Source organism: Ciconia boyciana, chromosome 5, assembly GCF_034638445.1.
Source record: "Ciconia boyciana chromosome 5, ASM3463844v1, whole genome shotgun sequence".
In the NCBI taxonomy this organism is placed as follows: Eukaryota; Metazoa; Chordata; class Aves; order Ciconiiformes; family Ciconiidae; genus Ciconia; species Ciconia boyciana.
Genome location: NC_132938.1, coordinates 76,062,231 through 76,078,335, shown reverse-complemented (window position 1 = coordinate 76,078,335; position 16,105 = coordinate 76,062,231). Strand labels below are relative to the sequence as shown.

The following is a 16,105-nucleotide window of genomic DNA, read 5'->3' as shown; positions in this document are numbered from 1 at the left end:
AGGTATTGTCCAGTAGTGCAGGGCTGCCAAAGAAAACCCAATTACACACACTTGGGTTTGTGTACACCAGAAGGGGGATGCACATGGGCAATGCATTTTAAAGAACAGCTGTCCTCATTGATTATTTGCTTCTGCGTTTTCCGGGATTAGGCAACTAGAAAACTTTGTAGCCTGCAGGAGGGACAAAGAGTTTGAATAGGACACATCAGGACAAATCTGGTTTTAAGGATCTTGTCAGCCATTGAATATATTCAGTGCTTGTCACAGTGTCTAGATAATAAGAGAACTCTTATCTTTTTTTTTTTTTTTTTGGTTGTCCAGAGGCAGCTTTTTGATACCTTGATGATAACTTAAGGCCATGCATTCTCTTTTCTAGAACTTCAGCGTGAAGATATCTACAGTATAGAAATAGTAGGTGGGGCTACTAGAATTCCAGCAGTGAAGGAACAGATCTCTAACTTTTTCTGTAAAGAGATAAGCACCACACTAAATGCTGATGAAGCTGTTGCAAGAGGCTGTGCCTTGCAGGTATAGTTATTGAAATTAAACTTCAGTATTGCTTCTTTAACATCATGTACTAATGAAATACAACTAAGCAAAAGGTACTATAGCTGAAACAAGATGTAGAGTCTTACTTGTTCTTTCAACAGTTGGTGGCAGTGACCATGTCAGAAATGATTGTGTTATGTTTGGTAATTTGCTGCTGTGTCACGTTAGAAGGATGGTCTTGTTAGAGACCTGTTAAATTTGATGACCCAAATTGCACTGTTCCACTTCTGTGCAGTCATTTGGAAGCTTTGCTGGGTATCTTTACTGACAGTCACTGGGGAAGTAGCATCTGTTACTATTACTTTAATTTAGTTAAGTCTTTCAGTTCAGTTAGCTTTCAACTAAGTGTAGGAATTTTCTGTTTAAAGTCCTGTGATAAACAGGACCTCCATGTGACCTATACGAATTGTAGCCTTTTTGCACTTAGGTATTAATTATTGTACTTGCTATTTATTTGACTACATGGATATAATACAATTTTGGTCTTTGTTTTCTAGTGTGCAATTCTTTCCCCAGCTTTTAAAGTGCGTGAATTTTCCATCACAGATGTTGTTCCTTATTCTGTAACGTTAAGATGGAAATCATCTTACGAAGAAGGAACAGGGTAAGTTGTATGGTGCCCACTAAAAAGTATGTGTTTGTGTATATAAAGAAAAATGTTGAACTAGGAGAAAGACCAGGCCTCAGACTTTGAAGCTGTCATCCACTCAGAACAGCTTTAATCTTCTTGTTTTGCATTACACCTCTTGATTTCCGATTACTGCTTAATAATTGGAAATACGCTTAATTAAAAAATGTTGGTGTGAAGTTGCTTAATTTTTGAGAAGTGTGACGTAGAATGTATAGTCCAGCTTTGAGACCTACAGGCCTTCAACCTGCAACTCTTGCCGTAAACTGACTTGAACTAAATTATTTAGCTGCTTGGTTAGCACAGCTGCTGATCATTAACAAACCCTGATTTTGATTATCCATTGTGTATGCTCAGTGGTTTAACCTTACTTAATATTTTACTGCTTTAGGGAGTGTGAAGTCTTCAGTAAGAACCATGCTGCTCCATTCTCAAAAGTAATTACTTTTCACAAGAAAGAGCCTTTTGACCTGGAAGCTTACTATACCCATCCACATGAAGTGCCTTATCCTGATTCCAGAATAGGTAAGGAAATTTGAATAGAAACCCCATACCCAACTCCTGTCGATAATGGGAAAAGTGGTTCTCCTTTTTTTAAGATACGTTACTTCCATATTTCTGAGGTTATAGAAAAGCCTATAGGTTCTTTAGAAAGGCTCAGCACAGTCTTCTTGCTTTAGATGCAGTGATCAAACAGTATCGACATCTTCTCTTAGCAGTTCCTAAAAAAAATTTACTTTCTTCATTCTGTGTGTCTTCACTGTTTCTGAATGCTTTAAAAAAAGGAGGTACAAAGAGTTTAGTGCTCTATTGTCTGGTTCTTTCAACCTCTATAAAATGGATAAGGATCTTATGTGCCCGCCAGCCTGGATTTTTCAAAGAAATTGGATCAAAGGACCTGTGAGCACTAGATAGTTATCTGTCCAGACAGATATCTGTCACGTCTCTTTCTGTTAATCTGAGAACATACAAGATAGGCATTTCCTCAACTTAAGCATCTGTAGTAGAGTCTAAAGTATTAGATGGTATGAATAAGTTTCCTGGTAGCTAATACTGCTTTACTTGCAGTTATTAGTAGACTCCTCAGGGTCTTTAAACTAAGTCACGATTTTATTTACTGATCTATGAATCGGATAGAAACTTGGTGCTACCTATCTAGCTGTCTGTGCCAGAAGTCTCTAGTCTTTAGGAAAGAACGTTCTCCTTTACATGTGCACAGTCAGCGTCACTGACACTCAAATTTCCAGCAAGTTGCAAAATAAAGCATCAACATGGCTGCTTCCAGAAGCCTTGATAAGCACTGTTCATTCTCCAGAATGTGTAGTGCCTCCATGTTACCCAATTCAAATAGAAGCTTTTATCTCTCTTACCATTTTATTTTTCAGTGCAAAGTTTGTTACGTGGGTGAAAGAAACCATTCTAGATGAATCAGAGAAATTTCTCTAGTGTGATGGTTAGAGAAGGCAATAGAGAAGTAGAACACCTAATACAGTGTTATCTTGACTTGTTTATGAAATAAAGATAAAGCAAAAACATCTTATTAATTATCAGTTAACTGATAATAATTGGGGAACCAGGTTTTAGTTTATCTAGCTGTGGCTTACGTTGTAGAATTGACAACTAAGTAGGAAGTTTCCAAATAGTTTATTTAAGTTACATGAAGTTGCTATTTAAATTAACACCTTTCAAGGAATATATTTTATTTCTTTGTTTCCTCTTTCACTATTTTTTGGAACAACAATTAAAACCATCTTTGTTTTTTCAAGGGCGTTTCACTATTCAAAATGTTGGTCCCCAACATGATGGCGACAATTCCAAAGTGAAGGTAAAAGTGCGTGTCAATATTCATGGCCTTTTCAGCATGGCTAATGCTTCTATAATAGAGAAGCAGAACACAGAGGGAGATCACAACGACACACCTATGGACACTGAATCATCAAGTAAGAACCAAGGCAGAGATGATGAGCTGGTATGTAAACTTGTAAATATCTACACTCCTTGTGATTCTGACAAGAGAGCCAATAATTAGAGATTAAATCATAGCGTATAGCTTTTGACAATTACTGCTTCTCCACCCTGAAATTATTTCTTCAGTTATGTAACATATTTCTTCATGTTTATTATTAAAGTACGGGTGACGTGGCACTAAGAAAGCAAAAAAGAACGTAAAACCAGATTCTAAAGAAAAAAGTAGTTTTTTCATTGTTCTTTACCATCTCTCTACTAGTCTTACATTATCTAGTGTTGCTATCAAATGGCAGCACATTTAATGAGATCTGTTGACAAATGAATTCTAAAGGTTTGTTTTTCTTCAAGTACTACGTTTTCATTGAGTAAAAAATATAGTATTTCTTTATATATGGAAAACTTGTTCTCTGAAACGTTCTGTCACTAAGGGCACTTCTTTACGTACTTCAGTGTCGGTAGTTCTTACAAACGGGCTTGTAAGCCCATAGGGGGAAATTACTGGAAATAAACATGCAACAGCTTTGTCATTAATACTGAGAAATTAACAAAATGGTGTTCTCTCATTCTAGTGCAAGGAGTATCAACTTTCTTGATAGTGCAGTGCATACTGAAAGCAGATCACTGAGAGTAGTGAGGTGCAGCTGTTACATTTGACACTGTAGAGTTGAGGACTGGGTGCTAGGGAGCACTTTGCAGCAGCGGCCTCGGCAGCCGTTCTTTTTGCTTGTGCCCTTCTATAGCTTGGGATTTTGGTTATGTCACGGCTCACAGGGGAGAGAGATGATAGTGTAGAGAAAAAGAGCATAAAGCAGTGGGCAAGCTGCTGCTTCACAGTCCTGCTGTCTTTCTGAGATTGCAAACACTTGGCGGCTTTATTTAAAGGAAGGGCTGAATGCATTTCCTGTCATTATCTTTTAAAATTTGTCCTTAGCAGCTTCTCCCACTTCAGTTGAATATACTACAGGAATTAGAGCAAGTGGTTACACAGTTAGCGTTACATAATTGCTGTAAGCAACTCCTCAAGTATTATATTGCTTTCCAGGATTTTGAGCATATTTGAAATGCCAGACGTGATGCAGTTCCTTGTGGACAAGTGCCCTGCATCTGATGTTTGTATACAAGTGAAAAACGGTTGAAAGGGACATAGCTGGCATTTAGAGTAATAGGTGTACTACTACAATAGGTTACTAAGATGAGTACGCCGTGTTCGGTCAAGAGTAACCACTTCCATCCTGAGGCTTTCCATTTGTTGTACTTCCATTCATCTAACACATCTTCTGTTTTACAATGGTGCTTGCAAGCAATTACCTTTCATTGCCAAGGATGATACCCTCGACTCTGAGGAGGAGGTGTGTGGGTATATATGTATTGTTTTCCCCCTCTAGCTTTTTTGTGTAGGCAAAACAGTTCCTTCCAGTTGTTGCCTCTTCTGTGTGAACAGTAAGAACAGTAAATAAGGATTTTTTTTCTACTCTGAAGTGACAAAACTTAAATTTGGTAAAAGTAGCCTTCTTGTTTTCAACTTTTATCATTAAAAACTTGCTGAATCAGTTAACATAGCTAAACTGCAACGTACACACCTGTGCTAGAGTTTGAAAGCCTTAAATAACTTTTTCCTGTATTTCGCAGAACTAACAGAAAATTATTTTACATGCATATGTAGTTTGTGAATCCAGGAATCTTAATTCCTTGTAATGGAAGTGATCTTAGACCTTTCAGACCTCTGCTACAGCTCGTTTATTGATGCTCTGGATGTCCAAGTATTGGAATCATCCTGAAAACTTCAGACTTACCCATTACTATGTTATTAAAAGTTTTTTGCAAGGATGACAGGGCATTGTATTACTTAAACTGCATCAGGTCATCAGCACTAGTAATTAGTGATGTCTTTAACATCCTTAAATTTAGAATAAGGCATAGGTGAGCTACAGATAAATTGAAGTGAAACTTTTTTAATTTTGGGTGTCAGGGAGGGAAGACAGTTGGTCATGTGCTCCAAGAGGTTACTACAGAAACTAATTTTTATGGTCCTGTGAGACAGACGCAGGTAGCAATTACGATGACTAAATTACTTCTGCTTTGGATTACAAATGTTAAAGCTTAGGTGAAAAGTGATAGGAGGTCGAAGTTCTGGCTGTTCCATAGAGAACCTGTTGTTATTGCCTGTGTTGGTGGTGTGTTTCTAGAATGTTCTTTGTGTACGTTTTATAGGTATTTAATTTAAAATGGAGTATTCACAGGGCTTAGTGTAATTCTTTAATGGGACAGACTGCAACATGATATCTATTTCAAGGGGGACAGGCAGAATAGAATTTCCATTTAATTTGAGACAGATATGAATACAAGTACTGTGCCAAAATGTCTGTTTTAAACATGGCGAATCACAAATTCTTAACATTGATTTGTAAGTCCTTATAGTATCTGTGATCTACTGTAATTGATGTCAGTCTTAAATAATACAGCAAACCTTTGCATTCCATTATGTAACTCTTTTTTTTTTTTTTTTCCTAGGATAAAATGCAGGTTGATCAAGATGAAGGTATTCAGAGAAGTCAAGCTGAACAACAGAACCAAGCAGATGAGGAAACTGAAAATGCAGGAACCGAAACAAAAGTTTGTATTCTGTATTGATCAGGAAATGTAATGTTGTTTCCTTTAGACTTCTTTTGCCCAGTATTCTCCAAGTCGTTAATCTTCCTAGTTGCAAACACGGGACTGTATTTAGAGGAGTACAGCTATATTGAAATGGTTAAGTTAAGAATCCTACTTTAGCACTTTCATTTTCAACAGAGTATAAGATTAAGACTTTGAAGTAAGTTTCTGTTAACATAGTTTTATAGTGAAGATGGAATCTAGGGGAACTTGGGAAACATCATGAAGAAGAGTATGTGGTGCCTTTAGCTTTTCAACAGGTTTTCTCAACAGATCTTCACGTTATGTTCAAAGAAATTAAATTCCACCAGTTTGGTTCAAAACGAAGGTAGTGGTGATTCTGAATAGCAGAGGAATAATTAGGTGCTTCATTTACATACGATGAATTTGTAGCTGTCATGCTAGTTTCATCTGTCTCTCTTTTGAGCATAAATGTAGTAATATTTCTATTCTTGAAAGTTGCTTAATAGTGTAAATCTTTTTATAGGCTGCTTCTGGAGACAAGCAAGATCATCCAGCCCAGCCAAAGGCTAAAGCAAAAGTTAAGAGTATTGACCTACCTATACAGGCGAGCCTCTATAGACAACTGGGACAAGATCTTATCAATTGCTATATAGAAAATGAGGTAAGCAGTATAAACAGATGACCACTCAAATTAATGTCACTGTAAATAATTATCCAGAAAGTACTTGTAACCATAAACTTATCTAATTTAGAATTCCTTGGGGGTTTGTTCTTAATTGGTAAGGGGATTTGTTTCGGTTCGGGTTTTTTCAGAAATTAATCGGTTTCACTAGACTTAACTAACCAGATGTCTGAGTTTGACCTATCAGCCTGTCATTACCCAAAGTATCAATTCCATTCTTGGGCAGCAAGTGCCTAGGATTGCCAGTAAAGGCTGCTCAGTATGTTACAGGAATGCTAATTGTTATCTACTGACCTGATACTGGTCGGGAGTAGCATTTGCATGGTTTTTTGGTGCTTTACAGAAGCTCCATCCTTAGTTAGATCACATTTTTGCCCTTCAAGTCCTACGTCAGCAGGGAAGTATTACAACATGTAGAAAGGATCCTCTGAAAGGCGAGTTTTCTGAACTTTCTAGGTATCGTGTCTGTGAAGATCCCAGCAGCATAAGCTCCTCTCTGAAAGATGGTCAGTCTGAAGAAGAAAATAGGAAATATTTTTTGTAGGTCAGAATCATTCCTAGGGACTTCCAAAGCAGAGTCAAGACTTGGCTTTACTTCTAGTCCTGTCTGTGGTGGTCAGATCATAATTGATATCTGATCCATTTATGTTGAAGCACTTGCCAAACAGCTTCCAAATACGAACTCATTTGTCCCCCGTTCCAGTTCTGCCTGCAGTGAGGATGACTTACATAAAAGTGAAAATATTAATTGGTAATTGTGAATTAGCAGGCTTCTGCAAAGGTCTGTGGTACAGCTTCAAGAGAGTAATCATTAAGAGTGACACTTGAAATGCTTTCAGTTTTAAATAAGCCTTTTTCCACCTAGGGGAAGATGATGATGCAAGACAAGCTGGAGAAAGAAAGAAATGATGCTAAGAATGCTGTTGAAGAATATGTGTATGACTTCAGAGACAAACTGTGTGGAGTCTTTGAGAAATTCATCACTGAAGAAGTAAGGCTTGCCTATGTGTTTCAACTGTGGCAAAAAATTCCTTTGTATTTAAGTTTTGAGTGTGGGTCATGTGGAGGCTGTAGGGGTCTCTTGGACTTGTTTCAGAATATGAAATGGATTAACTTCACAGAAGTGAAGTTCAAGCTACACTTACACCTGACATTGGACATGCAAGCATGCAGAGTTCTTTATTGTATGGCAAGTTTCTCAGTGGCTAGGAAGGATTTGGGATGCAGGCAGAAAGTAAAAATCCTGTGGTGGGGGTAGGAAAGCAGGACAGATCACCACGAGCTTCTAAATGGCGTGAGTGGGGAGGAATAAAAGGAAAATGAGCAGAAATGGAGTGTCTGTAGCTCTGCATTTTATTGTCTAATTTCATTAGCTTAGAAACATGATTCTTTCCCCACTTAAAAGTCCAAGGAAAGGTGATGAAGAAAGCTGTACGCTGGGCTCTTGCAAAAGCAGTATTGAAAGACCACTTATCCTAGAATCATTTCTCTGTAACAGCTGCCTAAATAAAAGTGGCTAGTACACAAGCAACCAGTTGTTGAAACAAGAAGCGTCCAGCAGCAGCTTTAAGGTCTGCTCTCTGGATTACCAGCTCATCAACCCAGCGACGCAGTACAGATGCCCTTCCAGTATAAACTCAAGGGTGTGTGGCTGTCTTTCCCACACCAGTTTCAAAACAATCTCTTACATAAGTTTACGGGCATAGAGAAGAACTTTATTTCTAAATAATTAAAGATAAAATCTTTGTTTATAGCCAGGAGGGTCCCATTAAAACAATTTTAACTTCAGCTATATATATATATATATAGCTGTCCAAATTTGTCTGTTGTTCTTCTGTCCTGCAATCAGAGAACCTGAGAAGCAGAGCTTCCCATGTAAGGATAATATGTAAGAATGTTAAGAGGTGCATGTGCTTTCTTATAAAATCCATCTTGAAGCTATGTAACTCCCATAAACTTCCCCTGCAAATCACACTAGCGGGGCTGTCCTGCCTCTCATACCATTCTGTAAAATCTTGTTTTTGAAGTATGTTAATTACCGTTTTCCTTTGCTGTCATTATCACTTTGAATATTTTAAACTGATGAAAGAGTCTTTTTTGAGTAGGGGGGTTTCTTTGTGTGCTGGGGGGAGAAGTCTCATTTGTCATGTTCCCTTCTGAACTAGAGTATCCCTCACTTGCTTCATAGGATTCAAACAAGCTGACCTTGATGTTGGAGGACACGGAAAACTGGCTTTATGAAGATGGAGAGGACCAGCCAAAACAAGTATATATGGATAAGCTTCAGGAATTGAGAGTAAGGTTTTAAGTTACTTACTAGAAAAATCATGTGTGTGTTTGGAGGTGGGGACATTTATAGAATGGCTGAGTAAGCAAAGCTCTTTTAATGAGGGCTTTGTGTGTGCATACTCATATGTGAGCTTTGTAAATCCATTAACTTTTAAGGATGGACATTCAGGTTGTATCTGGATGTAGTTTAGTTATGAAATCGACAGAATATTTACAACTAGAAATACAGTCAGTTCTGCTCCTAATTGGAAGACAGTCAAAACGAAGCAGACTGTCACCAGTGACAGTAAAATTAATTGCTATGGGAATTTTCTGTCAGACTTGTTACAGTCTGAAAGAGGCTTTTGAGTAGTTTGACTGCTCTCCCAGCTATGCAGGATTACACTCCAGAATAGGTGCTCTGCTTTTCCTGTTTTCTGTGGTCTTCTATAGCTGTATCATAAAACTGAATTTTTGGTCTAATAGCTGATGATGAAGGCTGAAGAGTGTTTTTAACAGTAGCTTCCACTGTATCGGTTGATTAGTAATGACAAAAAAAACCTTAAATACTTCAGATTGTAATAATTTCATGGGAAAATGTGAATTCCGACGAATGACTAGCTACTGTTTGTAGTAGGTTTAAGTGTGTCCCTAGCTCTTGGGCTCCAACTGTTTTCTCTCAAGTCGGACTTCCTTTGAGGGAGGGATAACTGATGGAAACAGCAGTGTAGATCCTGGCAACTGCCTTCTTGCCTGGATACCAGTATTAAAGAGAAGGAAAAACGGGCAATGGATAAAACTAGAAGTTTTCGGATGAACTACTTTAAAATTAAACCATCCGTGTAAATCCTGTCTTGTTTTTCTTCTGAATGCATTGTTCTAAATGCTCTTTTTGCTGAAGATAACTGTAAAATACTAAGCTTAATAAGGACAGGCACTACTCCTGTGTTTAAACTTCTGGGCCTTTTTTTGTTGCACTAAAGCCAAATGCAAAGATTAAGCTCTTGAATGGGTGACAAAAGGAGTTAAAGGCAGCCTTCCTTCCAACGCGTTTTATTCTGGAGGAGACTAAAGTAAACTTGTATTTTGACAAGATCTTTGTGCTTATGTTTCCAGAAATTTGGACAGCCTATTCAGGAAAGATACATGGAGCATGAAGAGAGACCAAAAGTTTTAAATGAACTGGGGAAGAAGATTCAGCTCCTTATGAAAGCAGTAGAAGCATACAAAAATAAGGTAGAAGCAAATCAGTTAGGGAATGAACTATTAGGGGTGTTCGCGTTTGGCTGTAGAGTTTTTTTGTGCTTAAAAAGAAATCCTGTAGGATTACCTGTGAAGCTGCTTTAAAATGGCTGTTGTGCTTCTGCTCCTGAGAACTTCTAAAACTGTTCTGGGTTGCTAGCAAAAATGGTTTCTTCATGACAACACAAATTAAACGTAGTCACATTTTTCACGGTGACTTGTACCACTTGAAATGGGATATCTCAAATTATGGCTGTTACCATCGTTTCTGTAACCTACAAGACTCTCTGTTGGGGTGGGTTAATCAAACTACAGTAAGTCTCAGGTGCTTTTTTTCTTGCAACTTCATTACTAACCTGCGCTTCAGAGAGCAAAATTTCAAATGTCTAAAAACAGTCCTGTCTGTCTTGTTCTACAGTCGTTCTTCATACTAAACGCTTGTTAAAAACTATTGCTATCAGGTTGTAGCAATGTTATCCTATTTTATTATGTGTCCATTAAATTCTCCATTGGGTGAGAAGCGTGTGTTCATTGATTATATAAATATCTCTCTGTAGGATGAAAAATATGACCACCTAGATCCTGCTGAGATGGAAAAAGTTGAAAAATACATTAGCGAGGCTATGAATTGGTTGAACAGCAAAATGAACGCCCAGAACAAACTAAGTCTAACTCAGGATCCAGTTGTCAAAGTGGCAGAAATACTGACAAAATCTAAGGTAAAAAAAAAAAAAAATCCATTGTACGTGTTGCATTCTAATAAGTTTTTCTTTAACAAGATTTTGGCCTCTGTGTTGAGCTAGAATATTATGTCTGTAGAGATTTTAAAGCTATGAAAAGATCCATACAGAGGGAGCAGCAGTTTTATTGATCTTCAATTCTGGCTCTCGATTTACAGCAGTACCTCTGCATAAGCCTTTTTAAAATATCCCGAGTTACAGCACCAGGCTTGCTAGGAAATGGATTACCGTACAGGCTTTTAACAGATGGGAAGCTCTTTAGCTAGTGAATAAAAATTGTGGGTTTCTAGACTTGATAGAATTGAAAAGTCTAGTCCTTGCAAATTAAATTCCAGGTCATTGTGAACCAGAAAGAAATCTGAGACGTTCTAGTTTGCAGTTACTGTGCCACCGAATGAACTTGCTCTCTCGCTTCTGTTACGACTAGGAATTGGATAGCTTCTGTAATCCCATTATATACAAGCCCAAACCGAAGATCGAGCCTCCCAACGATGGGCAGTCAAAAGCTAATGGTGAACACAATGGACCAGTGAACGGACAGAGCGGAACTGAAACAAAACCTGAACCAGCGAAGGACAATTCTCAGCAGACCAAACCACCTGGAGAAATGGAAGTGGACTAAATCTTGCATTTCTTTTACTTAATTAAAATAGTGCAAGTAACCACAGGGTCCATTCTTTTTGTCTGGTACACACCTCAGATGTTCAGTTATTCTTAGCCAACCTTCTGTCTTTTGTTGCTGAGTAGTTTTGACAGTGTTTTATATTAAGTACACCTCTGATGTTCATTTCCACTGATGCTGCTTATGTGGAGCTTTAGCCAAATGTAGATTGTATAAGTCAGTTTAAGCTTTCCCGATATATTTTATATCAAACATACAGAATTGATATATAAATGGCAACAATCTACCTTATTTAAAGCTTTTATTGTGGATAAACCTCAGCTCCTTTATTCAGGAAAGGATACTGTATTGCACTACTGATGCTCAAGTATAGATCTAATTGCATCTTTATTTTGGAAAAATATTGGAATTGCAGTGGCAAAACTTGTCACTTGAAGCACTGACCTTTTCTAGTTATTGTATTGTTATAATTTAAATATTAAAATAGAGGTTAGTTGGCATACTAGTCCATCTTGTTGATGTACCATGAGAATTGTACGGTCTTTTCATATAAACTGAATAATACAAGCTTAAACGTTTTCTAGGTTCCCATACCACTAACAATCTGAGTTACAAAATGCTGGCATAATGGCTCTGCCGTGTGCTGGAATGCAGTGAATGGTCTCGGAGCACGTTGCTGTACATAACGTACTGTGCTTGTGACAGGACCATGCTACTGACAGTAGTATGAAGGGGTAGGATATACAAGGACTGTTGAACAGCTTCCCTTGAAAATGTTGTCTTGCACATGCTACTATTTCTTCTTCTCTTGTTTTCAATGAAATCTACATCTTGATCACATCTCATGCCGGGGAGGAGAAACAACAGGAATTGTGCTGTGCGAGCTGGGTGTTTAGCACCACGATTTTAAGGTTGCTTAAATGCTGTTTGTTGTGAACTTGAAAGAAGTACTGAGAGCTTATCTAAGCCTTGGTACTCGGCATGTAAACCTTTTGGTCAAGGTTCTAAACAAAAGAGCTTACAAACTGGATGTTATTACCCCAAAGATGGAATCTACTTGATGAACTTGCATAGCTTACCAGTTATCTTTGGTCATTTAGTTGATCTAATGAAAGTGTCTGTAATGTATTACACAGTTGAGTCGCTATTTTCTTTGCTACATCTTGGACATTGTCACAGTCCGATGTACGTTCACGTACTCTGAATGCTTCTGTCAGTCACCGAGGTACTGTAGCACTTGCTGGAGCAAGTCGCTTTTCTTCTGACTTCAAACAATTCTTCTATTACCAGAATAGGAATGGGCTGCTCTAACTAAGAAAAGTGGTTTCTTAGTCAAGTCAGCATAAGAGACCGAGATTAGTTGCAGTGAAACACTTCAGTGACTTGAACTCCATTGCAGAAACGCATTGAGGTGTTCAGGCGTTAATCAGGCACTCCTGCAGCAGCTATCCTGTACGAGCTTGTTGCTGTTGTGAACAAGTGAAGGGTCATGCTCTTGTTTCTGGCTTTGGCAGCCATTTTATCTCCAGCTGTGCCCTTCATGTACCACTGCCGTTCATGCTACAAAGAGTAGTCCGTGACCCAAGCTAGAGTTGATAGAGGTGAACTATACTCTCAGATACCTTCAGAAAAAGGAAGCATCATTTACAACTGTATATAAACCTGTGAAACTAGCTCAAGAGCTAGAATGGTATCTTCATGACTGGCATCAAGTGACTGAGATGCATGTACTGTTCCTCCTCTACACAGTCAATTGTGGATGCCCTGGCACCTTGAGTTTACATATTTAAAGCCCTTGAACAAAAACCGAGTGACCTTGAAGAGAGCTGCAGCTACTCTGCAAACTCAGTCTTGAATTCTGACGCTGTAGCCATGCACCTTTGGCACTGAGGGGGCGGCTGTACTTCAGTGTCAGTTGTCCTAAGCTTAAGTCAGTATGTGACTGAGCTAGCTTTGGTCCTATAGGCTTTAACATCATGAATATCTTAATGGCTTTACCACAGCAGTGTAATGAGTAGCATTCTTAAGTATTGGCTTCCTAAAACCCATCTACACATTAATTTGTCTAGTAGACTTCCTGATACCTGGCAGAAGAGCTCCAACAGTGGAAATCTCCGGTGTAAGCTCTCCAATAGCTACAAGGTCATGTGTGAGACCAGAAAGTCTTCTGTTCATGGCCATCAGATGCTTAATACTACATTACAAACATCGGAGGTGATTCTTATGCATAAAAGCTAGAATAATTCTACAGCTGCTTCATATGGCAAGCTTAAAAGCAGATATGGTTAAGACAAGTAACTGTAGTAAGGTTTTCTTACTAGAATAGGGGTTTTTTTTGCTGTGCATCTGCTCTGTCTCTAGATCCCTGGTGAAGAGGAATGCCACCCACAGACGGCTGATAGCAACTGGTTGCTGGTGTACGTGTTAAGAATCCCATTTGGAAGGGCAAAATTGTTCTTTCCACAGCAAGCTTCACAGAAACGTGTGAACGTAGGACTCGTTAATACGTGATCTGTTTTCTGTTACAAAGGAAATTTTAGCAGGACGCAGGTTTAAGGTTCTCAAGTACTTAGAGAAGCTGTGCACAACTTGAAGTTTTGTGCATCGGGCTCAACAAGCGAGTTACCGTGTGGCTCCCCTGACAGCCCCCAAATGAGTATCTTGCAGCATAAAGTAACAGGTTTTGTTATGGAACGAACAGCAGTAGTATGCTGCTCTGCATCCTCTGTGTTTTAAAAGCAGGTATTTGTTGCTAATGTCTTATTTGAGGCTTTCTATTGAGGGCAAGATACATTTCTAATGTTTGAAAATGTTCCCACCATCCCACAAAAAGAAAAAAATAGGAAGCAACACTATCTTTGCAAAGGCAGTAGAGGTTTGGTTTTAAAAGAAAGAAAGAAAAAAACTTTGTTAATCACAGTCTACAGCTTCCTGTAAAAGTTTAGTTACAAGACAGCATAAATACTTAGTTTTATTTTACCAGTAAGATCTTTCCTTTAAAGAGGACTGATTCCTGGCTTGAGCTTTAATGGACTTGCTCAAGAAATGGCTTTAAAATTAATTTGCTTTACTAAACTAAGTTGCTACTAGCTGTTTACAACTGACTCATGGCTTCCTTTCCACATCTTTTATTACAGTAGTTTAAATTTCAGGATTTTCTTTGAACTTCATTCAGATGTGACATAAACAGATTTTTAACGATCCCTTTAAGTTAAACTTTTATCCTCTTTCTATAAATGGACAAGGAGTGCTACCTGATAAAGTAACCCAGTACAGCTGCCTGCCGAGGTTGGTCTGAATTTGAATGCGTGTCTGAATTTGAATGAAGAATCCTCTCCCTCCTTTGCTCCTGGCAGCGTCCTTCTTTCACTCTGCAAACACTGCCTTTGGGGCATGCTGGCAAAACTTACAGGAGGCAGGTGGATTCCGAATCTTCCAAGCCGTTTGGGTGAAGCACCTAACCTGTATTACCACTCGGCTTCGCTGGACGTGGCAGAGCGAGGGGGAAGGTGCCCTTGTCTCTGGGTTGGGGAAGCGCGGGCCTGCGGCTGCTGCACTCTGTGGGCCCTGTGGGCAGCCAGAGGGTACCGCGGCTCTGCTGGGCCAGGTGGCCTTTGGTTCTTCCATGTAGAAGTGAAGGCTCTTCATCTACAGCATCCAGTCTGTCGATAAGATTCCTTTGTATCTTCAGCATTTGGAATTGCTTAGTATTTTTTTGAAGCATCTCAGTGAACTGAACTCCAGCCTCTGCTAGAGCTTCTTCCTGTTACTAACTGCTCTCAAATACTCTTTGTTTAAGTGGGGGTTTTCCCTGTAAGGATTATGTTTAAGTGTAATTTCAGGAAACAGGCAAGGAGCTGGCAGGAGACTTTTCTTCCCAAGTATTTTTTGACACTAGTGTGAGAACTTTACAGCCATAACAAACCTTGGAATCTTTACGCCTCTCACTGCTCTGGTTCTCCACGCTTTTCCCTTAACCACCACCAGCTTTCAAAAACATGAAACCATTTTACAAATAACTGCACTTGCAGGAAAAGCAGCTCCATCCCATTCTCATAGATGACTGTCGTCATGAACCTCGTTCCTCAGAACGGGGCTTTCATTTTGGTGTTGCCATGCTGTACTACTTCAGTACGCTGAATTCTGTGAGCCCTTCTGAACTGAAGCCCAGATGCCCAGACTTCAGTTGCGGGTCAGTACAGCATCCACCCGCTCTTAAGGATGCTGATGTTAGCTACCGTTAGCTGTGAGTTTTCTTTAACTGGATGGAAGAATATTATGTTGCGTCTTACACGTTGTTACACTGAGTTTTCCAGCCTTTTGGGCACCAGAAGACAGAAGCTCACTGTCAAAAGAGGGAGGAAAAAACCAAGTTGCTTAACAAAAGGCAGTTAATGCCTCATAAATTTTCCTTTCAACTCCAAGATAATATTTGGAGTATAAGTACAAACTCATAGTATGCTAGAGAACGTGTATGGTAGAATTCTTAATTCTCCCCAGTTGAAATTGGAAGACTTCAACCACTTATTACACATGGAAATAACAATGGAAACAACTACCTGTGACTATCAGCACTGCAGAATCCTGCACCAGGAACGCGCTCGTGTCACTTGCCTGATACGGTTATTAAACCCTGTTTTCCATCTTCCTGGTCAGAAGGAATACATCAAGCAATGAAAAGCAGGAATTGCTGCAACGGGATCTATGAAGACTCATTTAAAAAAAAAAAAAAAAGGGCAATTAAGAGCTATACCCACCGGCCACCTCTACAAAGTGCTGAAATGGTTTAA

General features: G+C 38.9%; 1 protein-coding gene across 1 annotated transcript in view; it reads left to right on the top strand.

Moving 5' to 3' along the window:
* Positions 1–16,088, top strand: part of HSPA4L (heat shock protein family A (Hsp70) member 4 like) — a 29,960-nt gene extending 13,872 nt beyond the window's left edge. The window contains exons 9-19 of the mRNA XM_072861123.1: positions 377–528; positions 1,047–1,153; positions 1,569–1,702; positions 2,944–3,146; positions 5,657–5,758; positions 6,285–6,422; positions 7,309–7,434; positions 8,632–8,739; positions 9,828–9,947; positions 10,511–10,672; positions 11,121–16,088. Coding sequence (XP_072717224.1) covers positions 377–528; positions 1,047–1,153; positions 1,569–1,702; positions 2,944–3,146; positions 5,657–5,758; positions 6,285–6,422; positions 7,309–7,434; positions 8,632–8,739; positions 9,828–9,947; positions 10,511–10,672; positions 11,121–11,315 — 1,547 coding nt within the window. The 3' untranslated portion in view covers positions 11,316–16,088. The remainder of the gene's footprint in view (positions 1–376; positions 529–1,046; positions 1,154–1,568; positions 1,703–2,943; positions 3,147–5,656; positions 5,759–6,284; positions 6,423–7,308; positions 7,435–8,631; positions 8,740–9,827; positions 9,948–10,510; positions 10,673–11,120) is intronic.
* The last annotated feature ends 17 nt before the right edge of the window (positions 16,089–16,105 follow it).